The sequence below is a fragment of the Capra hircus genome, chromosome 9 (assembly GCF_001704415.2).
Source record: "Capra hircus breed San Clemente chromosome 9, ASM170441v1, whole genome shotgun sequence".
Classification (NCBI taxonomy): Eukaryota; Metazoa; Chordata; class Mammalia; order Artiodactyla; family Bovidae; genus Capra; species Capra hircus.
Window position 1 is genome coordinate 27,814,619 of NC_030816.1, and position 25,715 is coordinate 27,840,333.

Here is a 25,715-nt window from a genome sequence, read left to right on the forward strand (position 1 = left end):
ATATGAAAGTTAAGAGAGTAGATCCTAAAAGTTCTCATCACAGGAAAAAAAAAGTTCTTTTTATTGTGTCTTTATGAGATGATGGATGCTAACTACATTGTGGTCATCATTTCATAATATACAAAAGTCAAATCATTATGCTGAACACCTTAAACTTACACAGTGGTATATGTCAATTTTAACTGGGGGAAAATGACAGTAAACTACATAAGATAATTTTTTTCAGTTAATATAAGACAAAATTCAACTTTATCCGGTAAACTCTAACTCTTGTCCGAAACAAAACTGTTTTTTCACCCCACTTTCAAACATCAAGGAGAGTGTCACAAAGTTCCAGAAAACCACTATCTAACAAGGTTTTAAGCAAGAAAACCACATCACCTTTAAATTCTGGTTCATGTTCTAGAACAACACTATAAAGGTACGAAGTGTAATTAAAACCTAGGCCGCTATTTTTTAAAAACTCATAAACATGCCTAACTTTGTTCCATTTTGAGCCTTTATAATATCAAACCAATTCTAGCATTTTCTCTATCAATTTATTATTTATTAACAGTCTTTCCCCATATGCCCCAGGTTCCAATAATTTCCCCAAACAACTTTTTGAAGCTTTCAAATGCATAGAAAAATTGGGGTGGGGGGATAGTATAATGAATAGCAGTATGTCCTTCACCTGAATTCACTGTTAAATATTTCTCCTTATACATACATGCATCCTCTCTCTTTAAATACACAAGTACATTTTATTTTTCTAAACCATTTACAGTAAGAACCAGACATGATGACAGTCCTAAATATTATTTATCTTAATATTATGTATCTATTATGAATAAGGACAATCTCCTAAATAACCACAATGTCACTATACACCCAAAATTTAACACTGACTCAATACCCCCTAGTGTATAGTTCATATAAAACCACTCCAGTAAAGTCCTTTACAGCTCTGCGCCTGTGTGTGTACACACTGTGCACATATTTTAATCCAGGATCCAACAGAAACTCAAGTGCTGCACTTGTCATGGTTATTCTAAAACCTAACCCTCTGGCTCTTCCTGTATTTCACAACACTGACATTCCTGAAGGGTCTGGGCCAGCTGTCTTACAGAAAGTCCCACATATGGATTTGTCTGATTATTTTCCTCATGCTTAGATCCAATTTAAATGTTTTTATCATGCCTAGATTCAATTTAAATAATTTTAGTAAGAAAACTACGCAGGCTATTGGTGTCCTTCCCACTGCTTCATATTAAGAGGCAAATAATGTCAGTTTTGTCTCATTACTGGTGATGCCAAGTTTGACCATTTGGTTAAGTATGTTTGTCATTTTTTTCTCTTTGTAAATAATAAAAAGTATTCACAAAGTACAGTATGTTGAGATATTCATGAAGTACAGTAGGTCAACAATAACCTCTCACTTAATGGTTTTAGCAGCCATTATTGATTCTTGCCCAAATCAATTATCATGGGTCTTCAAGAGCACTTGAACAAAAGCTGTAGCATTCTGAGCCAGTATTTACATTTTAAGATTTATAATCTATTGACTATATTTTGCTTTTCAATTGGTCTATAGATACAAAAACAGCAGTTACCACCAATACATACCTAGCTTCATCAGGATGACTAATCCGTACAGAATCATTGGGTATATAGATCATATTTGTATCTTCAATCTTATATATTGCATGACCTCCAATATCTGCCATCTTCCTCCTTTTGGTTATTAACACAATATAATAGCCTTCTAAAAACCTGACAAAACCTACACAACAACAACAAAACAGAAAGATAAATACACCTCCTACACTTAGCAATGCTTTCAGATACATATTTAAAAGGCAAAAAGACTCTGACATATTTCCTGCTTTATTATTTCTCTGATTTACAACCATATAAATTTTCAGCTGTTTTAGAATTATTTTCTAGAAATATTTATCTCACTTAAAAATACCACTCTGAACAATTTGATTATAGGAAGACCATATGTGTTAAGGTTCAGTAACACTAAATTCCCAACCACACACTAGTTACCATGCAGTCTTGGGTTAAAAATGTGCTGGCTCCCAGAACTTTTGCTTTGGGGGTTGAAACTAATTCTCTTGGTGGCTGGGGGAGGGAAAGGGGCACACTTCTGAACCAGCTATGTAAGAAACTCAGCAGACCCTCTCCCCAGTGACTGGTGAAAATTATAAAAACAAAACACTGACAGTTTCTGGAAATTCTCCTAATGGCATACAGCAAATGGAGAAACATTTATTCAAAGAACTCTGCAAGATCTTGGAAAGACCAGTCAGTCTGTGGCATCTGAACCAAAGCTTTCTTCCCTCCTACGCCCTTCTCCCAATTCTGCGTGACGGGTGTCTACTCCCAGCAGGCGTCCCTCTCCCCTCCCCAGCTCTCAGTCTAGGGCCCCGGCTTCTGCTCAGGAGGTGCAGGCCACCAGCGTTTCTCACCCCCTCCAGCTCTGTGCTGCAAATTCTTTATTCCAGGCAAGTACACCTGAAACCCGGGGGCTCCTTTCTTCTACCCGCCTCCTACTTGTAGAGTGAGGCTCTATCCCAGCACAGATACCGGATCCTGTCACCCCAGCTCACTCACTGTGGGAGTCAGATACGGTCACACACAGTTGACTTCCTACCAGAAACAACAGAGGCCAGAAGGCTGTGGGGTAACTTATTCAAAGCCCTGAAAGAGAAACTCAACCAAGGACCTTACATATACAGCCTCATGTTTTTTCAAAACTAACTTTCTTGTGTGCGCGTGTGGGTGTCCCACTTGCACTTGCCCTCTTTCTCTCTCTCCGAGTGTTGCACTCTATAAAGTCTGAGCTAGAATCTTGGGGCTATAAATTTTTGCTCTAGAATTGGCAAATACCCATAGTCTGTGCCTTGTTATTCTTAGTTGAGATTAGTAATTGAACATACTAATGTAAATGAGCCAAAATACTTAAGAGAAAGATACCATAAGGATTTTAATGAACCACGTTACTGCTATTAAAGTATTTTGGAGAGCCACAAAGCACATTAAAAAAAAAATGTTCATTTGTGCTCCTCCCCACTAGAGGGAAATGGCAATACTCCCCAATATTATGGAGAATTCCACAGACATAGGAGCCTGGTAGGCTATAGTCCATAGGGTCCAAAGAGTCAAACATGACTGAGTGATGCATCTGGCTACTTTCACTTGTAGACTAGCCCAAAATTCCCTGACTAAAGCTAAAGGACATAAAACAGGAAATAAAGCTCAATGTCAATGTCATTAAAAGCAAGTTAGGAGAAGGCAATAGCACCCCACTCCAGTACTCTTGCCTGGAGACTCCCATGGACGGAGGAGCCTGGTAGGCTGCAGTCCATGGGGTCACTAAGAGTTGGACATGACTGAGCGACTTCTCTTTCACTTTTCACTTTCATGCATTGGAGAAGGAAATGGCAACCCACTCCAGTGTTCTTGCCTGGAGAATCCCAGGGACAGGGGAGCCTGGCGGGCTGCCGTCTGTGGGGTCACACAGAGTCGGACACGACTGAAGCAACTTAGCAGCAGCAGCAGCAGTAGGAAGCAATTATCCTTTAAGAAGGCCAAAACCTACAAAATCAAGGGTCCTGGAAGCAGCATAAACACCCAAAAAGGGAATCTAATTGAGTTTAAGTAATAAATATTTCCAAGATAAATCAGTTTTCCTTTTGTTCTTGTTATGTATTTTTTACATAAGGAAAAAAACCTCTCTGTAATAATTTCCCCCAACCTGCATTCCAATTGAATTTTATGTTTTCAATTCTAGACTATTTCATCCTACATATCCCTTTATATTTTTAATGAAGTAAATATACTGTACAAAAGAACACTCTCTACCAGCATAAGTGCTTTTTGCATATTATGAGATTATTTTCTTTTTACTACCAATTGGAAATGTCACTTGTTTTTTGTTTTTTTTCAAAGGTTCCCATCAAATACAGCCAACAGTTAAAAGGCTTCAGTCTGGCACAGACCTCTGTGAAAAGTCAGCCTCATCATCATTTTAACACATGAAAAACCAGGACAAGTTTTTTCATCTTCATTCTATGCACTTCTGATCCCAGACCAATTTCCCCAAGTTCTTCCCAGAAGCCTAGACGACGGTCATCATGCAAAAGTGACTGCTTTTCCTCCAAGTAGAAAAGGCTGTGTCGTTTGTGATGGACACCAAACAAGGTAAATAAAAAGGGGCAGTGTGAGAGGATGGAGTGGGGTGGAGTTCTGGGGGCTGGAGAGGACCCCACAAGCTCACCAACGGGGAAGAGGGCAGCATCCTCCTCAGTCACCTTGTCAGCTGGTCACTATCTTCAGAGCCTCTCTGCACTCTGACAGAGACATATCAAAAACCACAAGGGACCAAAGTGACACCCTAACACCAAACCTATCATCCCCTCACGAGTCGAGGCCCATGTACCATTGCCATCTTCCCTTTCTCTTGACTCTGCGATCTGTTTCTAAGGGTGCTGCTTTAAAGAACAACCAAGCCCATCACTTGGTCTACTATGAAGACCCTTACTCTACCACTCCCCTTCAGCCTACTAGCAGCTTACAAGCGTATCCTCTCACGGTGACACAGGCAGAAAAAGGACATATACCCAAAGGAGCTGGACGGTCAGAGCACCGAGAGAAGGACGGACTCCAGGCCTCCATCCAAACATCCCAGGACCACATTAAAACTGGGTGAGAGCAACTCACGCTTTTCACTTTCACACAGTCTTGTAACCACTGCTGAGGTCAACATAATATTTCCATCACTCCAAAAACACCCCCTCAGGCTCCTCTGATGTCCATCCACTCTTCCCACCCTCAGCACCTGGCACCCACTGATGGATTTTCTGACCCTGCAGATTTGCCTTCAGTAGTGTGTCACAGGCAGGAGCTTAAAAACAAAAGAAAACTGGGTGAGCGACGCTCACAACCTATCTGGTGGTCTCCCAAACCTCATGGCTGTCAAACCACAAAGGAGCAAATCATAAATGGGCACCACAGCTACAGGGCAGGCTCAATCCATGTCTAGGGACCAGAGATGGTCCGTGAGCTTTCAGCAGCAGTCCATGAAAAGAAATGCAAACAAACTGAAAGGAAGGGTCGGGAACATCAGAGCTCATCATCAACGAGCCTGCCTTGAACAGACAAGACTAGTTTGGATATTATGTACTTATGTGGTGAGTCACACGTGGTCCAAGCTGATGACAAGTTACGCCCAGTAGGCTTTTGTGTTGGTCTTGACACATTGCTGGAAAAAAGACTGGTCCTTTACTGTAGACAATTGAGAAGCATAGCTTTAGATTCTTATAGACTGTGCATTAAATTAACCATGGTAACAGTTCAAAACAGTCCAGCAAAAATACTATTCACAAATTGGGCATGCTGAAAAAATTGAGACAGAAAATACTTCAGCCGCAGAACAGAAGACAACCATTCAAGTCCTTTCACACGTCTTATTCTGACAATCAGACTACTTATATTTCCAAGGTTAAGTATTTTGCGTTTTGCTATTTCAGTTGCCCTTACTTTGCGTTTTGCTATTTCAGTAGCCCTCATTAGTCTATCCAATACTAGAAAAATCATAGCCTTTTATTAAGTCCTTATTTACTCTTCAAACATTCTAAGCATGGTTGAATTAGAATAGATAAAGTGCATGTCCACAAAAGTAATAAATGTTTACTTAGTACATTACCGTGTCACTTTACCGGCAAGTCAACCTTACAGTCACTTCACCATCCAAGGAGAGTCTCACAGGGGCCTCAAGTTGCGATAGAAATGTACCACAATATCTAAGAATGCCACCTAAGAGAAACATGGCAATATCTTCAGTCCTCATCCAAAGTTTATTAATAGCTGTGTATAAAATGAATATTTATTTGGCTACAAACTTGGTTGCTGCTGCTAAATCGCTTCAGTCGTGTCCGACTCTGTGCGACCCCATAGACGGCAGCCCACCAGGCTCTGCCGTCCCTGGGATTCTCCAGGCAAGAACACAGGAGTGGGCTGCCATTTCCTTCTCCAGTGCATGAAAGTGAAAAGGGAAAGTGAAGTCGCTCAGTCGTGTCCGACTCTTCGTGACCCCGTGGGCTGCGGCCCACCAGGCTCCTCCGTGCACGGGATTTTCCGGGCAAGAGCACTGGAGTGGGCTGCCATGGATAAAGCTATGGTTTGACAAGCTTAGTCATCAATCAATTTAAAAGAGGCAAGGAACACCGCTAAAAGCAAAGATGCCCAGAACAGTGAAGGCTGACGAAAGCGCCGGAAAGCAGCACAGTACGCCGTCTGCGTGCGCGCATGCACGCTGACTCACTTCAGCCGTGTCCGACTCCTTGCGACCTATGCGCTGCAGCCCATCAGGCTCCTCGGTCCCTGGGGTTCTCCAGGCACGAAGACTGGAGTGGGTTGCCGTGCCCTCCTCCAGGGGATCTTCCCGACCCAGGGATCGAACCCACGTCTCCTACATCCCCTACATTGGCAGGCGGGTTCTTTACCACTAGTACCACCTGCGAAGCCCAGGAGAGCATCTAGAGGCCACTTAATGTAAAAAGCAAACTGCCCAATACAACTCCAAAACACCCAAGGGCAGCTATTTTAAATTATAGTTCAACGGGCTTCCCAGGCGGCGCTAGTGGTAAAGAACCCGCCTGCCAATGCAGGAGACAGAAGAGACCCGGCTTCAATCCCTGAGTGAGGAAGATCCCCTGGAGGAGGGCGTGGCAACCCACTCCAGTAGTCCTGCCTGGAGAACCCCAGGGACAGAGGAGCCTGGGCGGCTAGAGCACACAGGGTCGCAAAGACTCAGACACGACTGAAGTAATTTAGCACACATACCCACAACTGATCTTCAACTCATTATACTTAATTAGCAAGGAAGGTCCAATTTTGAATATTTAACTCTGACTAATTAGGCATTCACTATTACATACACCTTAGGAAATTTACATTTTTCAAAAGTTGTAATAAAGTATTAGCATTTAAAGAAATGAGTTTTTATCTGATTAAGCCTAATGTATTTAAGACACTTTCTTTATTCCTAGATTTTTTTCTTTGACTAAGAGTTAAGTAACACTTAAAGTGGAATTTAACATGTATGGAATATATGGAATTGAAACACATGAACTCGCCTGACATACACTAACATGCACATGTTATCCATTAAACATGAAACCTCAAGGTCAAAACTAAGCAGAAGGTACACAGAAGGCGCCAGTCCTATGCAGAAGAAACTAACCATACCGACCACTCTCACCCTTCCCTGGCAGCTGCCTAAGACACAAAACAGACCTAAAGGGATTCTACATGAAGGGCTACGAGAGCACATCGAGAAAAACAAACTTCAAACGCAGCAGCATAGGCATAATCCAAGTCTCAGCAAGCACACATGCACCGAATACAGAGTGCTAATCAGAAAAATGAACCTAGGACTATGAAACTATGCAGCACAGGTCAGTCCATATTAATTTTGTTAATATCTACAGACACCACTCAGTAAATATTACAGACAGTTCAGTGGGTTTAAGAAGCAGAAAGACAATTTTGTGTTGAGGGGGAAAGACTTGAAGTACGGCTATGCCAACAGGGCAGCTGAAACACACTGCCCTCTGCCTGGCTTCCAAGGCCCCAGTGATCTGGCCTCACCAACCGCTTGCCAGCATCCCAGGACCCGTGGGCATCTTCATGCCGGTGCTTCTGCCGTCACCCCTCCTGGAGCTCTCCCCTCCATTCCCCACATCCATCCAAAGCTTGCTTCTCCTCCAGGGTCCAGCCTGAGTCTTGTCTTCTCCAGGAACTCTTTCCTGGCCACTCCAGGTCCAAGAAGCCTACCTCTTATGTAATCTCCAGCATTTACTATTGACTACACAACTGGGATTCAAATTCCAGTCCTGGAGTTGTTTCCTGGGCCCTGGGTTTTGTCCCCCCACCCCTCCACCCCACCCCCGTCCAATCCAATCATCCTAAGACTCCCTGGGACAAATCCAGGAGCAAAGATAGGTTTTCTGACCCACTGTCACGAGGGACAACGCACCAGAGGAACTGCGGGGCATCTCCCAAACGCCCACAAGCTGGACCACGGACTCCTTTAAAGGCCAAGGCCATTTCTATGCTTGTTCATGAATAAGTAAAGGCGCCATGATAGGATTTGGGAAAGAGATTAGGTAAAATTTAAATGAAGAGGCTCAAACCAGAGCAAGACTGAATGTAAAGAGATAAACATCAGGTCTGGAATGTGAAGCAGACTCGGGGTCTCATTTCCTAGAAAGTAATAAAGTGAATAGAGCTGCAGTCGGCTGCGTCCAGAAAGCCCTTATCTGAAGCTCCGTGCTCGCCTTGTCAACCGAGGCTGCCTCTCTGCGTCAAAATGACTTAGATCATCCAGGCGACAGGGGGATGTTTTCTCTCACTGACACAATTTTAAAGAGCAAAGTTTCCGACTGTCTGTGATTCTAGAGAACAAAGTTTCTCTGAGAGTAAGAAAGCAGTTGTCACTCAGAGAAGGGGCTTGTGACACTTTACACTGCAGCGTGTCCTTGAGAGAAACTCCTCTAATTTAAAAGCTGGTTTTACCTGTATCTGTTTTTCCAGCTGATGTTTACAAGTCCAAGCCAATTTTCACTTTTTCATTTCTTGACAAGCCAGACTCCTTAGAGGTCCAAACCATCACTACATTTGTTCATATCCTATATGAATCTGAGCACAGTCCTGGGCATATAGCAGATATTATATAAAGGCTGTTTGATACCTGGTTGATAGATGATTCATTTCTAAATAACCAAAGACCCAGAAGGTGGGTCACATTTACAAACCTATATAAATATGAGCTTTGCAAACTGTCTTCAAGTAGTCTATATATGGGGGGAGAAAAAAGAGGTTGAAAGAGGGAGGCATCTTTCTTACCTACAACACCAAAAGCTGAAACAGCTCGAAATAACCCAGAGGAGCCTTTCTGTCCCATCTTTGTCCTGTTTCCTAGATCCAAGCGCCCAAGAAGTTCTCGCACTTCTTGTTGAGTATATACATGCTAGAAATAAGCAAATTAATCTGTAAGGTTATGTTTGATTTTTAGATTCATTATTTATTTACCTCTGAAAATTAAAAGTTTCCTACAGCTTTACACCATTAGCTGTTTCACAGAGAAGTATATAAAAGTGCAGGACTAAGCTACAATTCTAAAAAGCCAACAAAGTTTTTAACATTAGCAGTTAATTAAGGGTGGTTACTGGATCACACATTGCTGTACTTAAAAAAGGTATACCAAAACCTTATCTTCTGGATCAGAGATTCAGAGGTATGAGGAATCCACAGACAAGTTTCAAGAAATCTATAAACTCCTTAAAACTGTATGCAATGTGTATTTTTGTGAGAAGGCCCATAGCTTTTCTTAGATTCTCAAAGAGATCCCCAATCAGCCACTCGTACCCCCAAGTAAAGCCAAGTATCATTACATCATATTAATAAATACTGCCAGATGGTATGTGTGTGGGTGAAGGAGGACCATGATACCCAAGAGTAAGAGAAGTCACAAAATACAACACATCCAAAATTATTATAACATAGAAATTAGTTTTCCAAAGAGCTTAGTGAAAATGAGTTCCAAACTACAGCTATTGATACCTTTGAAAAACCAGGAATCCACACAGATTCACAAATATTCAGACAGGAACTTCAACACAAAGTGTTAGCTGCTCTCACCTGAGAGTTAAAATTAATGGTTCAATTCCACTTTAGTATAGTTCTCTTTTGACTAAAAGCCTCATATCTTTGGGCCACCTGAATTACGTCCCAACTCTGAATAATATGACATGTGGATAATAGCAGCTTAACATTTCTCTAGCAAGTCATCAGAAGTGACCCTACCAATCACTTTTAGCAGTATAATAACAAGTCTGCAGTAGAGAAGTCCTTTTTGACTTCAAGGAGCTTCATATCAAAGAAGAAAAAGAAGAAATAATCTCTTCGGTGGCTGCAATATTGAGAGTTATATCAGATCCTTAAAATGGTACCCCTTTAAGAAAATATATTCATTATCTTATCCAAAGTGTTTGCTTCGTAAAAAATCAAAATGAAGGGCAAAGTGTAATTCTGGCAAACTTTCTGACTTCCATAATTTTAGAAACCAGATTAGAGATTAAAAATTCTAGCCAACCATGAAAAACTGTCATTTTTGGATGTATGATAAAAAAAAGGTATACATCGCAAGGAGCTGTAAGGATATTTCATATCCATTAAACAAGGAGTACCAAGGTTTCTGTCTGTATTCAGGTTGTCAAGATACTTACCCTGTCATCAATGATAACCAAATCTTTTGGTTCTGTTCTATCAATTTTCAAAACACGGTATTTTGTTTCTGCATGATTGCTCCCAACTAGGAAGTATCTCTACAAAGAAAAAGAAATGTCATTAGTTTTTTTAAGACAGCTTGCCTTATACACATTTTATAATAACTCTGGTTTTTTTCTCATTAAACACATGAACTAAGTCAGGTTACTTTTTAAAAGAAATATTTCTGTTAAGTACAACTGGCAGATTAAAGAAAGGCTGATTCTAAAAGGTCAACTTTAAAATTGAAATATTCGTCGTGGTGTCATGATTAGCAGTCTGATATTTAAAATGTACCCAGTAACCAGGTCAGATGAATTTAATTATATTATACAGAGATTAACCTAACTGATTGGAAACTGATGTTTAAACTTTGCCAGGAAACTGCAGCTCTGGTAAGAAGCTCAAAGCTCAACACATAATTAGGAATGCTTAGACAATTATAGCTATTAAAATATTGATATTTTATCAAATAAACCTTTATACATTTTCTGTAGAAGACTAAAAATGACTTTAATACAGCAACTGTAAAAATCAACCGCAAAGTCCCAATAAAAAATTAAAATGAATGTACTTTCCGAAATGGCTTTTTATAGATAAGCTACAGGAAATAATTAATATTCTTTCTTTCCTGAAACACTTCCTTGGAGCATTATACCTGAACACATTAGTCTTCTTAAATGAATACTGAGAATAAAATGAATACTAAAAATACAGAAAAATAATCCTATAGTCAAAGAAAATGCTTTTCAGAAAACCTAAACCAGATGAATAACTTTTATACTGTGTTTAAGAAAATACATAAAACTCCATTAGGAAAAATATATTTAAAATATTTTGCTTCAAAAAAGTCCTTTAAAGTGACTCTTTTTCAACACTGCAAAAATTAAGAACACATGGCCACCATCAACTGGCATCTAACCATCTCATCAGTCACATAAGACACAGACAGACAAAGCAATTAAATAACAAATAAGATTCTTTAGATTAATGGCCAAACTGAAGTAAAGGTACTGAGAGCAGGAAAGATTAATGTTAGGTACTAAAGGTGCAGAAAACCTCAGAGGACTTAGGACTTAAATTGAGCCTTGAAGGTGGGAAATAGAAGATAGGTATACCAGAAGAGACACGTGCTCAGGCGTGTCCGACTCTTTGTGACCCCATGGACTGCAGCCCACTAGGCTCCTCTGTCCATGGGATTCTCCAGGCAAGAATACTGGAGTGGGCTGGCATTTCCTACTCCAGGGAATCATCTTGAACCAGGGATTGAACTCGCATCTCTTGACTCTTTACGACTGCACCACCTGGGAAGCCCCATAACAGAAGATGAGAACTTGGTTATATCGTTTTAATACTAGAGCTGTAAAAACGGATGAGTTTTTAAATTAAGTATATATCTGTTTACAAAGGTATGATCTAGACTTTCAGATTATAAAAAACAAAACTGTATGTTAAAACATGATAGGTTAGGGACTTCCCTGGCTATCCAGTGGTTAAGACTGTGATTCCACTGCAAGGGGCATAGGTTCGATTCCTAGTCAGGGAACTAAGATCCTGCATGCCACACAGAGCGGCCAAAATAAATAAATAAATACAATTATGGTAATTTAAAAAGAAAAAAAGATGATGGGTTAGCCCATGCTTAAGGGGAAAACTAACCAAAATACTGAATCCCTCGTCTTCTAGGGAGAAATGGAGTCTAGATCAAAGTATCAGTTATCATGAGGAAGAAACAGAGCAATTATAATAAATTAGTAAACTAAAAGAAGACACCCAGTGACCAGGATGCACTGGACGAGCAGCTGGAAGGGCAGGGACCCAGCGAGAGGGAGGAGGTCCAAGTCCTCAGGCTGGCCTCAGTGAGTTCCTCCCCAAGACCCCACCCACCACTGGGAGGAAAGTGGGGTCAGCAGCCTAGTAAACTCAGCCACAGAAGAACGGCCTATAAACTACACGTTTGTTAGGAGAAAAGGAAACCACCTTCTTGAGCACTTGAGGAAAAAGAGGTTCCCGGGAAAGGAAACAGTGAGTGCAAAGACTTGAACAGCAAGAAGCTCGCCGAGTTTGTTAGAAGAACGAGATTAACGGAGAAGATGCTTATGAAACACCCAACACAGTGAAGGGTCCAACACAAAAAAAGTACTCAGTGACGGTTACTTTTCTTTGGTTTACTTTTTAAGATATTAGCAAGCCAATGTCATTGTATTTGAGAAAAAGACTTCAAAAAAGAGAAAAAAGACAGCGCCCAGAGGGAAAAAAGGTATGCACGGGACCAGAATGGAACCAGAGTGGGGAAAATACACCAAACTATGAGTAATCAGCCTCTGTCCTCAGGAGAGGAGAGCATGCAAAGTACCAACCACGAATAGCGCGTATTACAGAGGTCTGAACTGGACAGATGACAACACGTGAAGGGCACTTCACTCACTTGGGGAAGGTCAGAGCAAGCTGAACAGACAGGCTGGTGGTGTCCTGATGCTGAGTTTGGCCTTGGAGGATCTCGAGACAGTACTTAATATTTTGAACCAAGACAGAGCAAATAACATCCCTCCCTCCTGCCCCTGCTGCTGCTAAGTTGCTTCAGTCGTGTCCAACTCTGTGTGACCCCACAGACGGCAGCCCACCAGGCTCCCCCATCCCTGGGATTCTCCAGGCAAGAACACTGCAGTGGGTTACCATTTCCTTCTCCAATGCGTGCAAGTGAAAAGTGAAAGTGAAGTTGCTCAGTCGTGTCCGACTCTTAGCGACCCCATGGACTGCCTACCAGGCTCCTCCGTCCATGGGATTTTCCAAGCAAGAGTACTGGAGTGGGGTGCCACTGCCTTCTCCTGCCCCTACCAGAGCACTTTTGCTTATATCTGAAGTCAGCACTTCTGAGCGCCCTGCTAAATTTGTCTGGGGCTACTCTATCCCGTTTGCCTATTATAATCAGCTTTGGAGGCTGACTCTTGTGGTTTTTAATTCTAGTCCAGTAGTGCAATCTGGTTCTGCAGGCATTGAGTATATGCTAAATGAAAGAACAATCACTCACCACAGGCTAACCATTTAATCTGCTGGGTAACTTTCTGCAACATTTACACTAAGCCATCTTTCTTGGTTAACTGCACAGAAAGACAGTCCTTCTAAGTCAACCACCTCATGGGATTCTCTGGGCAAGAATGCTGGAGTGGGTTACAATTCCCTTCTCCAGGGGATCTTTCCGACTCAGGGATCAAACCTCCGTCTCTTGTACTGCAAGTGGATTCTTTACCGTCTGAGCTATATATACCTGAATCACTCAGTAAGGAGCCACTTCACAGCTTTAGGAGAGGAAAAACTGCTGAGTGGGATTCCTAGAATTTCAACACATCCTAGGAAATCTAAAGATGAACTGCAGTAGGACCATGACTTGGCAGTTTGTAATAAAAAGACTGAATTCCCGGGGTAGGAGTAGACAAATGCACTCTTGGCCTTTGAAGCACACACAGGAGAGCGGATCTGCACCCCTCTTATCCAGACCCTTCCGTGAAGTCGCTCCACGAAGCGGAGGAGCCAAGGCAAAACTCCACAGAACTCAGAAGCAGATAGGAGTGGGAAGAAAGAAACGGGAAGCAGTGTAACTATCCGCATTCTCTATTAAAGTGGTCTAAGAATCCTGAAAATGTTTTGTGCAGAGAAGAGCGACCTCTTGTGGAAACAGCCATGTGGGGGGAACCCACGGCGCTCAGCAGTGCACAGAATGACGCTCCTGCACTGCCCCCTGGTGGGCGAGTCACAGGCTTTCAGGCCAAATTTTTAAGAGGTAACTTTTCCAGAAAGGCCTTAATTCTACTTGGTTTGATTAACTATACACACACACATATATATACATATATATCCTTAGGGTTTATTATATTTAACATCATGCTTCAAAATTAATTTCAGCATTTTGGGGCTTAAAAATAGCCCTGAAATATCTTTTCCTTAAATTCTTCTCCACTGTTGATTTTTTTCTAAATTTTTTATTTTGAAAATTTTTCAAACCCACAGTAAAATAGAACGGTAAAATAAAAACCCACATTCCACTCAGCTAGATTCACACATGGTTAACTTTGTGCTACATTTTTTTTTCTCTCTTCTTCCTTCTAGAGATAAGCTTTTTTTTTTCTTTCGAACCATGTGAAAAACAAGTTGCAGGTATCATAACACATCATCCCGAAAAGCTCTCAACTTGTATTTTCTAAACACAAGGACATCCTCCCACATAATCACAACAACCATTGATACAACATTACCTATAATCCATCAAGTTTCCCCAAATGTCCCAATAGTTTCGTTTATGTGCTAAGTCTACTCAGTTGTGCCCGACTCTTTATGACCCATGGACTGTAGCCCACCAGGCTCCTCTGTCCATGCGATTCTCCAGGCAAGAATACTGGAGTGGGTTGCCATGCTCTCCTCCAGGGGATCGTCCCGACCCAGGGATTGAACCCACATCTCTTAAGTCTCCTGCACTGGCAGGGGGGTTCTTTACGACTAGCGCCACATGAGAAGCCCGGTATCCTTTCTAGCTAGCTTTAAGTGAAAAAAAAAAAAAAGGAATCCAATCAAGAATTTTGTATAGCACTTGTTAACCAGGCCTTTATAAAATATCTTTTAATCTAGAACAGTCACCCTGCCTTTACTTTCAAAAACTGTCTTTCAGAACATGTTAAGAGAGTCCACAATTTCAACATTTTTCCTGGCTTCCTATTGACATCACTCATCTGCCCATGTACCAGTGAATGCCTCCCGTGTGCCAGGCACTGGACTAGATACCTAAGGGCAACGATACATTGAAGCTATATTTTAGGCACATGCCTTGCTAGTGGATTAGACTGGGGGGAAAAGAAGTAATCAATCCGAGTACTTTTGCTTGATGAGCAAATGCTGCAGACAGAGCCCATGAAGGTGGGGTTTGAGGACAAGAGCTTGTGAGTAGTCTTTCTGGGGGCAAGGGGTTGTCTCCACGATGGAGTGGAGGCAAAAATCCACGGCAGGGCTGGGTGACGAGCAAACGGGTAGCCTTCCAGGCAAAGAGAGAGGAGTGGAGGGCTCTGCTCCCCTCCGCCAAACACCTCACTAAAATCACCGTAAAGTTTTTTATGGTCATTTTCTTAGAAGCCTTAAGGGCAAGAGAAAGAGAGAAGCAGGCTGCAGAAAAAAGGAAAAAAAAATCATTTGAAACTGAAAAGTATGCCCAAGAAAGAAAGCAGAAGCAAGTCAAGAAGCAATCCAATTTGTGCTATAGAACCCCCAAAGGCATGAAAATTTGTTGCAGCTCTTATCTCTGGAGGGAGAAGTGTAAAACTTCAGAAAACTGAAGATTAAAAAGGAGCTGGCACACGCTTCCACGGAGGAAAAAAAGGCTTCAAGCTAAAGATCAAGAATAGCACAACACTAGAAATTCTCGACAGCAAAACTGAAGGTGGAAGACGGGGACACAATGCCTTCAAGTTTTTAAGGGAAAATTAATTTCAAGCTTTAACTCCACATTAGGCCTATCAATCAAACCTGAGGGCCTAATAAGGGCATTTTCAGATATTGTTGTTGCCGTTCAGCCACTAAGTTGTGTCTGACTCTGCGACCCCATGGACTGTAGCATGCCAGGCTCCTCTGTCCTCCACTACCTCCTGAAGTTTGCTCAAATTCATGTCCATTGAGTTGGTGATGCTATCTAACCATCTCATCCTCTGCCTCTCTCTTCTCCTTTTGCCTTCAGTCTTTCCCAGCATCAGGGTCTTTTCCAATGAGTTGGCTCATCGCATCAGGTGGCCAAAGTATTGAAGTTTCAACTCCAGCATCAGTCCTTCCAAGGAATATTCAGGTTTCCTTTTTGGATTGATTTCCTTTTTGGTTGATTAGACTGCAATCGAAGGGACTCTCAAGAGTCTTCTCTAGCACCACAATCTGAAAGCATCAATTCTTCAGAGCTCAGTTTTTTTTTATGGTCCAACTCTCACATCCTTATATGACTACTGGAAAAACCATAGCTTTGACTACACATACCTTTATCAGCAAAGTGATATCTCTGCTTTTCAATACACTAAGTTTGCCATAGCTTTCCTTCCAAGGAGCAAGCGTCTTTTATTTTCATGGCTGCAGTCATCGTCAGCAGTGATTTTGGAGCCCAAGAAAATAAAATCCATCACTGCTTCCACTTTTTCCCTTTCTATTTGCCATCAAGGGATGGGACTGGATGCCATATTCTCAGTTGTTTAAATGTTGAGTTTCAAGCCAGTTTTTTCACTCTCCTCTTTCATCTTCATCAAAAGGCTCTTTAGCTCCTCTTCAATTTCTGTGATTAGAGTGGTATTATCTGCATATCTGAGGTTGTTGTGGCAATCTTGATTCCAGCTTGTGATTCATCCAGCCCAGCATTTTACATGATGTACTCTGGATACAGGGTGACAATTTATAGCCTTGCCATACTCTTTTCCCTATTTTGAGCCAGTCTCTATGTCCGGTTCTAACTGCTGCTTCTTGACCTGCATACTGATTTCTCAGGAGGCAGGTAAGGTGGTCTGGTTTTCCCATCTCTTTAAAAATTTTCCACAGCTTGTTGCAGTCCACACAGTCAAAGGCTTTACTATATAGCCTGTGAAGCAGAAGTAGGTGTTTTTCTGGAATTCTCTTGCTTACTCCACGATCCAGCAAATGATGGCAATTTGATCTCTGGTTCCTCTGCCTCTTTGAAACCCAGCTTGTACATCTGTTTTCAGTTCATGTACTGCTGAAACTGAGCTTGAAGGAATCTGGGCATAACCTTGCTAGTACGTGAAATGAGCACAACTGTACAGGAATTCTTCGGCATTGCCCTTTCTTGGGATTGGAATGAAAACTGACCTTTTCCAGTCCTGTGGCCACTGCTGCATTTTCCAAATTTGCGAGCATATGGAGTGAAGCACCTTAATAGCATCATCGTTTAGGATTTCAGATATGAACAGCCGGGCTGGAATTCCATCACCTCCACTAGGCTTTCTCACAGTAATGCTTCCTGAGGCCCACTTGACACCCTACTCCACGATGTCCAGCCCCAGGTGAGTGACCACACCATCAGTTTCCCAGGCCATTAACACCTTTCTATGTGTGTGCAGTTCTTCTATATATTCTTGCCACCTCTTTTTAACCTCTTCTGCTTCTGTTAGGTCCTTACTGTTCCGCACATCCACGGATTCAAAGATTCCTGCCGAGGAACCCTTCCTCATGAAGCAACTGAAGGAGATGCTCCACCAAAATGAGGGCATAACTCAAGAGAGAGAAAAAAAAAAATCCAGGATCTGGGAAAGTAAGGAAATCATCACAGGAGAGGTGACGGGATGGTGGTTAAGGGAGATCCCAGGATGGCGGCTGAGCTGGAGGCCGTGGGCGCAACCAGTCCAGATCTGAGCCACTGCTTCAAGAAGCAGCAGCCAGGGAGAACACCTACGGTGTGAATGTGCTGAGAGGGGACTTACATATCTGGAAAGTTGAGCTGAAACCATTATAAATTAGGAATAACGGGATTTTAGGAAGAGGAAAGGTCATCTCAGGTACCTGCAGTCTGAAGTTCAAATGGTAAAGGTGAAAGAGCAGGCAACCAAAATGCCCAAAAGCAACCAGGAGGAAAAGGGAGCAGTGACTGGAGCGTTCGGGACTTTCATAATCGGGCACACGTCAGCCGGGCTGCCTGAACGCAGGCACACACGTGGGCGAGAGGAACCGGCTCTGCTGGGGACACGCCTGTGTGTCAGTAGACTCACTGAGGGGCAGAGGGGTTGGCAAGAACTGGGGTGGAGAATCAGGACACCAAAAGAAGCTGCATTAAGATGTCCATTAAGACAGAAAGGCTCTGAGCTGACTTTTCCAAGTTAACTATCAAGAAAAAGCTTAAAATCTCACCATGCAGCTTTAACAGCAGTGACTTGGTTTAAAGATGAATGTATTTCTAAAGTACATACATGAACTCCACATGGAATACAGAAGGTAATCCACTTAACAGGAAACGCAGTTATCTACTAACATTATCATCTTCTTTGATAATGACAGGCTAATTAATCACTCAGTTTTCAGCTGAGGGAAGAAAATCAGCGCTCTTGAAAGAGGAGACATTTTAGGTTGTCCTGACAGCTTTGATTAATGTTAAACTGCACTTGAACTTTCAGAATAAAGGTGGTATTTTTAAAGATCATCACAAAGGCACTTCTCACAATCTTTAGCAATCTTGCAGGCCTGCCACCTCGCTGATCCCAACAATCCTACAACCAGTAACCCAGCCCAGGAGGAGAACGGAGATTCTGACAGTCAGAGGGACGCTGCTGAGTTCTTTCTTCACGGCGTCAGGGCTCTGCTGAAGGGGAAGCATTAAATCCCCTCTGGAAGCAAGTGGGAACTTTGTCACCTCCATCATCACCATGATTCTCTTTCCAACTTTACATCAGCTGGTTCCCAGTTCTAATCCCTTTGTGACCCACATCCTGTGATGTCCTCTCCTGTCCTCTAATTTCCAAATCAAGGCTCATTAAATGAGCTGCATTCCTCACAAAGTGGTTCATACATGCTAATTCTCTTTCATGTGATGGGATGGAAAGAAGGGAGAAGTTACCTTAATCCTTTTAGAACAAGGCAGGACTTGAAATAAACCCAAACATGCGTACATATACAATAATAATTTTGAGCTAGCAAGAGTAAAAATTATCTTAACAACCGTATACACACAAAACACATATGCAGAGACCAAAATCTACCACAGTTCTGTTCAGCTATCAGCTTTAAAGTTAACCACTACAATGTCCCTTCCTTTGTTATAAAATGGTCCCTTACTGCAATGGTAAGACCCCAACGGTATTATGGATGAAGTAAGGACCAGACACTGGAAATCACCTAAGGTGAGCTAGTTTCTTCCTGGAAAATAACAGGTTGGTAAGTCTCCAGTGGGAAACTCCTAGTTACACTGGGGTATATGAGCATCAGGGTGAGATATAGCCCAAATTCATCTGTAGGCCTGGGTCACAATGAGCTAAAGGAAAAATGAAGGTGCTTAGTAACAAAAAGAACAGGTAAAATTCTGGAGGGAATAGAACCAGACCTAAAGCCTGTAACCTATAAACCTATTTCCCTTGCTACCTAAACAGTCCTCAAAATCCATCGTTAAACACAAGTAACGATACCAACATAAACGTAACCTCAGGAACAATTCTACCCAGTTGCCATTCTAAAGGAAGGCTCAGGACAGGACCCTATCTTGCCCAGTGTGTCTCATCAATTAATGCATCTCATAATGCCTTCCTCACGAAAGAACACACTCCCACCACCCAAAATAAGAATTCCCATTACATTCAGACACTTGCAAACAACAGCTCTGGTCAATCATTGCATCAGTCCATATCTAACAAATGAAAGGGAATAAAAAAAAATTTTAAAAGTCAACATATGGCCCACTTTCAAGGAGCCAATATCAACAAGCAGATTTTCTTACAACCATTAAAACAAAAAAGAACCCGTGTGATAGTGCACAAAATGCCCAAATCACACGGTATAGAAATCTAAACGACCAGGACTCAACTCACCCCAGTCTGACAGGCCATCATCAGTGAGCCTCAGAGAGCACTTGGTGGAGAGGGCCTGGGGAAAGACAGCCTCCTGCGGTGCTGGTGGGATGGAACCGCTAAGTCTCTACACAGAAGAGCGTGCAGGGTCTGGAAGCGAAAACGAGAGCTACCGACGACCCTGCATCAAACGCTTAAGAGAATATCAGGGGAGAACCAAAATTCAAAAAGAAACATGCTCTAAAGCTGCTGAGGGCCACAGTTGCAATAGCAAAAACCTGGAAACGAAACAAAGCGTCCATCGAGAATGAGTTCACAAAGAGGAACTGCTGCACGTCCACCATGGGCCACATCTCAGCCGCGAAATGGAATGCAATAACACCAGTGGCGGCAACCTGCATGGAACTAGTTCTAAGCAAGATGAGAGAGGTAACTCAGAACAAAAGTACAGATATCATATGCTATCACTTATGTGAAACTGTTAGTTGCTCAGTTGTGCCCGATTCTTTGCAGCCCCAGGGAAGAACACTGGAGTGAGTAGCCATTCCCTTCTCCAGAGGATCCCTTCTATTGATCCGAGCCAGGGATCGAACCCACTCTATAGGTAGAATATAAAAATTAATATCAAGAAACCAGTTGACTCAAAAGTAACAGACTCACAAGATTAGAAAATAAAATTACATCTAACAAAGGGGAAAGATGCAGGAAAGAGACAAATTAGGAGGCTGAGATTAACAAGCAGAAACTATTACTTATGAATACATAATTAGTAAGGAAATAGATGACAGGAGCTCTACTAGACTTTGTGGAATAACAGCTATGGGAAAATAATGAGGCTCTATGTATGTGTATGTGTAAATGTACAAGTTCTGTACACATACAACACATTTATCATTTGATGTCGCTGTGACTCCAAGCAAAACGACACATTACCAAGAAGCAATCAGACCCAAGCATCAGGGTGTTGCATCTGGCACACTACAGGGTAATTTATACTCTGCACCACAACTTCCCCTGAAGCTCTGTTTGCAGAGGAAGTCAAGCTGGGCTGTGCAGAAATGCTGCTGCCTTGTGGCCATCGTCTGCAACAGCAACTTGAAAGAAATGCAACAAGGCAAAAAGGTTGTTTGAGGAGGCCTTATAAATAGCTGGAAAAAAAGAGAAGCAAAAGGGAAAGGAGAAAAGGAAAGATATACTCATCTGAATGCAGAGTGCCAAAGAATAGCAAGATCCAACAAGAAAGCCTTCTTAACTGAACAATGCAATGAAAAAGCAGAAAAAATAGAATGGGAAAAACTATAGAGATCTCTTCAAGAAAATTAGAGATATCAAGGGAACATTTCATGCAAAGCTGAGCACAATAAAGGACAGAAATTTTATGGACCTAACAGAAGCAATAGATACTAAGAAGAAGTGACAGGAATACACAGAAGAACTGTTCAAAAAAAAAAGGGGGGTCTTCATGACCTGGATAACCACAATGCTGTGCTCACTCACCTAGAGACAGACATTCTGGAGCATGAAGTCAATTGTCCCTAGGAATCATACTACAAACAAATCGTGGAGTTGACGGAATTCCAGTTGAGCTATTTCAAAACTAAAAGATGATACTGTTAAAGTGCTGCACTCAATGCGCAAGCAAATCTGGGAAACTCAGCAGTGGTCAAAGGACTGAAAAGTTCAGTTTTCATTCCAATCCCAAAGAAAGGGAATGCCAAAGAATGTTCAAACTACTGCACAACTGCACACATTTCACATGCTAGCAAGATGATACTCAAAATCCTTCCATCCAGGATTCAACAATATGTGACCCAAAGACTTCCAGATGTACAAGCTGGATTTAGAAAAGGCAGAGGAACAGATTTCAAATTGCCAACATCTCTTGGATCATAGGAAAAGCAGGGGTGCCAGGAAAACATCTACTTCTGCTTCACTGACTAAGCTAAAGCCTTTGACTGTGTGGATCACAACAAACTGTGGAAAATTCTTAAAGAGATGGGAATGCCAGACCACGTTACCTAACTCCCAAGAAACCTGTATGCAGGTGAAGAAGCAAGAGTTAGGATGGGAAATGGAACAACAGACTAGTTTCAAATTGAGAAAGGAGTAGGTCAAGGCTGTATACTGTCACTCTGCTTATTGAACTTCTACGCAGAGTACATCATTTGAAATGCCAGGCTAGATAAAGCACAAGCTGAAATCAAGATTGTCGGGACAAATATCAATAACCTCAGATACGCAGATGACACCACCCTTATGGCAGAAAGCAGAGGGTCACTAAAGATCCTCTTGAGGAAGGTGAAAGAGTAGAGTGAAAAAGCTGGCTTAAAACTCAACATTCAGAAAACTAAGATTATGGCATCTGGTCCCATCACTTCATAGCAAGTAGATGGGGTAAAATGGAAACAATGACAGACTTTATTTTCTTAGGCTCCAAAATTACTGCAGATGGTGACCTGCCATGAAATTTAAAAATTCCTGGTCCTTGGAAGAAAGGCTACAATAAACCTAGACAGCATATCAAAAAGCAGAGATGTCACTTTGCCAACAAAGGTTCATACAGTCAAAGCTATGGATTTTTTAATCCAGTAATCATGTACAGATGTGAGAGTTGGACTAAAAAGAAGGCTGAGCACCAAAGAATTGATGCTTTCCAACTCTGGTGCTCGAAAAGACTCTTGAGAGTCTCTTGGAAAGCAAGGAGATCACACCAGTCAATTCTAAAAAGGAAATCAACCCTGAATAATCATTAGAAGGATTGAATCTGAAGCTCCAATACATGGCCACCTGATGTAAAGAGCCAACTCATTGAAAAAGACTCTGATGCTGGGAACGATTGACAGCAGGAGGAAAAGGGGGCAATAGAGGATGAGGTGGGTTAAACGGCATTATCGACGCAACGGACACGAGTTTGAGAAAATTTCGAGTAACAGTGAAGGACAGGGAAGCCTAACGTGCTCAATCCCTGGGTGCAAAGAGTCAGACATGATTGAGCAACTCAGTTCAGTTCAGTCGCTCAGTCGTGTCTGACACTTTGCGACCCCATGGCCTGCAGCACACCGGGCTTCCCAGTCCATCAGCAACTCCCGGAGCTTACTCAAACTCCTGTCCATCCAGTTGGTGATGCCATCCAACCATCTCATCCTCCGGCATCTCCTTCTCCTCCCACCTTCAATCTTTCCCAGCATCAAGGTCTTTTCAATGAGTCAGTTCTTTGCATCAGGTGGCCAAAGTACTAGAATTTCAGCTTCAGCATCAATCCTTTCAAGGAATATTCAGGACTGATTTCCTTTAGGATGGACTTGTTTGATCTCCTTGCAGTTCAAGAGACTCTCAACAGTCTTCTCCAACACCACAGTTCAAAAGCATCAATTCTTCAGCGCTCAGCTTTCTTTATAGTCCAACTCTCACATCCACACATGACTACTAGAAAAACCATAGCTTTGACTAGATGGACCTTTGTTGGCAAAGTAATGTCTCTGCTTTCTAATATGCTGTCTATGTTGGTCATAACTTTTCTTCCAAGGAGCAAGCATGTTTGAATTTCATGGCTGCAATCACCATCTGCAGTGATTTTTGAGCCCCCTAAAATAAAATCTGTCACTGTTTCCATTGTTTTCCCATCTATCTGCCATGAAGTGATGGGACTGGATACCATGATCTTCGTTTTCTGAATGTTGAGTCTTAAGCCAACTTCTTCACTCTCCTCTTTCACTTCCATCAAGAGGCTTTTTAGTTCCTCTTCACTTTCTGCCATAAGGGTGGTATCATCTGCATATCTGAGGTTATTGATATTTCTCCCAGCAATGTTGATTCCAGCTTGCACTTCATCCAGCCTGGCATTTTGCATGATGTACTCTGCATAGAAGTTAAATAAGCAGGGTGACAATATACATCCTTGACACACTCCTTTCCCAATTTGGAAGCAGTCCAGTCCATGTCCAGTTCTAACTGTTGCTTCTTGAGCTGCATACAGATTTCTCATGAGGCAGGTCAGGTGGTCTGGTATTCTCATCTCTTCAAGAATTTTCCACAGTTTGTTCTGATCCACACAGTCAAAGGCTTTGGCATAGTCAATAAAGCAGAAGTAGATGTTTTCTGGAACTCTCCTGCTTTTTTGATAATCCAACGGATATTGGCAATTTTATCTCTGGTTTCTTTGCCTTTTAAAACCTGTGGTTAAGGGGACTAATATTCACAAGGAGAGTTTGGCTGTAAGATACCTATTATAAAAATTTGCTGCAAGTAAGTTTTCTTAAAAAAAAAAAAAAACACTTTACAAACGGCAGAATTTCATCAAGACAATAGCAAAAGGTACATGGACCTTGTTGTAATCATACCGAGTGAAGTAGGTCAGGAAAAAAAAAAAAAGACAAACACCATTATTGCTAAAATCATAAAACTGATGTCCATGAACCAAGTGAACAAACAGAAGAGACTCACAAATTAAAAAACAAATTTAGGGTTACCCAAAAGGGGGGAAATGGGGAAAAGTAACAATTAGGGGGTTGACATTAGGAAATCCACAATAATACATATAAAACAGGTGATACACAAGGACCCACTGCAGAGGAAGGGAGGTCTGCACAACGCTCTGTAATACCCCATGTACAAAACCAATACGTGATGAATAGACACATGAAGAACTGGCAAAGATTCTCTACATCTATATTAAACACAACATTTTAAAATAATTTATTCCATCAAAAAATAAAAACTATATTATAAAAAAATAAATAAGACCAAAGCTTATGGGTGTTTTACTGGCACACTGCACAAAAATTGACAACCCAGGAACTTCCATTAAGACTCTGCTTTCTGTAGTAACTGCCACTGGCATGCAGAAACACTGCCACCATGTGGCCATTTTCAGAAACAGCAACTTTAAAACCAATGCTCACAACATTCACAAGGGCAGCCAGGCTATGACATCTGCTATCACTAAATGGCCCAAAGAAGGTAATCAAAACAAATTCAACACATGGCCCACTTTCAAAGAGCCAGTTTCAACAAGTCACTTTTATTACCACCGTTAGAAAAAAATCAAAAGAGCACATGAAATTGTGCACAAAAATGACTAGTTCTTAGAGACATGCAAAGCAAAACTACAACTGAGGGGTCACCTCACCAAAGTCTGAACAGCCATCATCAGTTCGGTTCAGTCGCTCAGTCGTGTCCGGCTCTTTGTGACCCCATGAATCGCAGCACGCCAGGCCTCCCTGTCCATCACCAACTCCCGGAGTTCACTCAGACTCACATCCATCGACTCAGTGATGCCATCCAGCCATCTCACCCTCTGTCGTCCCCTTCTCCTCCTGCCCCCAATCCCTCCCAGCATCAGAGTCTTTTCCAATGAGTCAACTCTTCGCATGAGGTGGCCAAAGTACTGCAGTTTCAGCTTTAGCATCATTCCTTCCAAAGAAATCCCAGGACTGATCTCCTTCAGAATGGACTGGTTGGATCTCCTTGCAGTCCAAGGGACTCTCAAGAGTCTTCTCCAACACCACAGTTCAAAAGCATCAATCAAGAAGTCCTCAAAAAATCCACAGTGGAGAGGGCCTGGAGAAAATGACACCCTCCTAGGGTGCAGGTGGGATGAAACTATTAACAGCACCTAGACAGAACAGTACCCAGCTGTCTTTCAGAAAAAAACTAAAGCTACCAATGATCCAATATTCCCTGGCTTAAGAGAATAACCCAAAAGAACCAGAATTCGAAAAGAAACATGAACCCAAAGCTGCAGTGGGGCACAGGTACAATAGCAAAGACTGGAAACAAAGTGTCCATCGAGGAGAAATGCATAAAGAGGAACTGCTACAGGTCCTCCGTGGAACATACCTCAGAATGAAACCACCAAAGGCAGCAACCTCCATG

At 42.0% G+C, this 25,715-nt stretch overlaps 1 protein-coding gene across 2 annotated transcripts in view; it reads right to left on the reverse strand.

Moving 5' to 3' along the window:
• Nucleotides 1–25,715, reverse strand: part of FIG4 (FIG4 phosphoinositide 5-phosphatase) — a 167,446-nt gene that overhangs the window by 122,212 nt on the left and 19,519 nt on the right. Inside the window, exons 2-4 of one of the 2 annotated variants that reach the window (XM_005684577.3) lie at nt 10,278–10,376; nt 8,896–9,019; nt 1,606–1,762 (exon numbers count right to left, since the gene is read on the reverse strand). In XM_005684577.3, coding sequence (XP_005684634.1) covers nt 1,606–1,762; nt 8,896–9,019; nt 10,278–10,376 — 380 coding nt within the window. Of the gene's footprint in view, nt 1–1,605; nt 1,763–8,895; nt 9,020–10,277; nt 10,377–25,715 lie in introns of those variants that run through there. The other variant, XM_018053077.1, reaches the window with a different exon arrangement.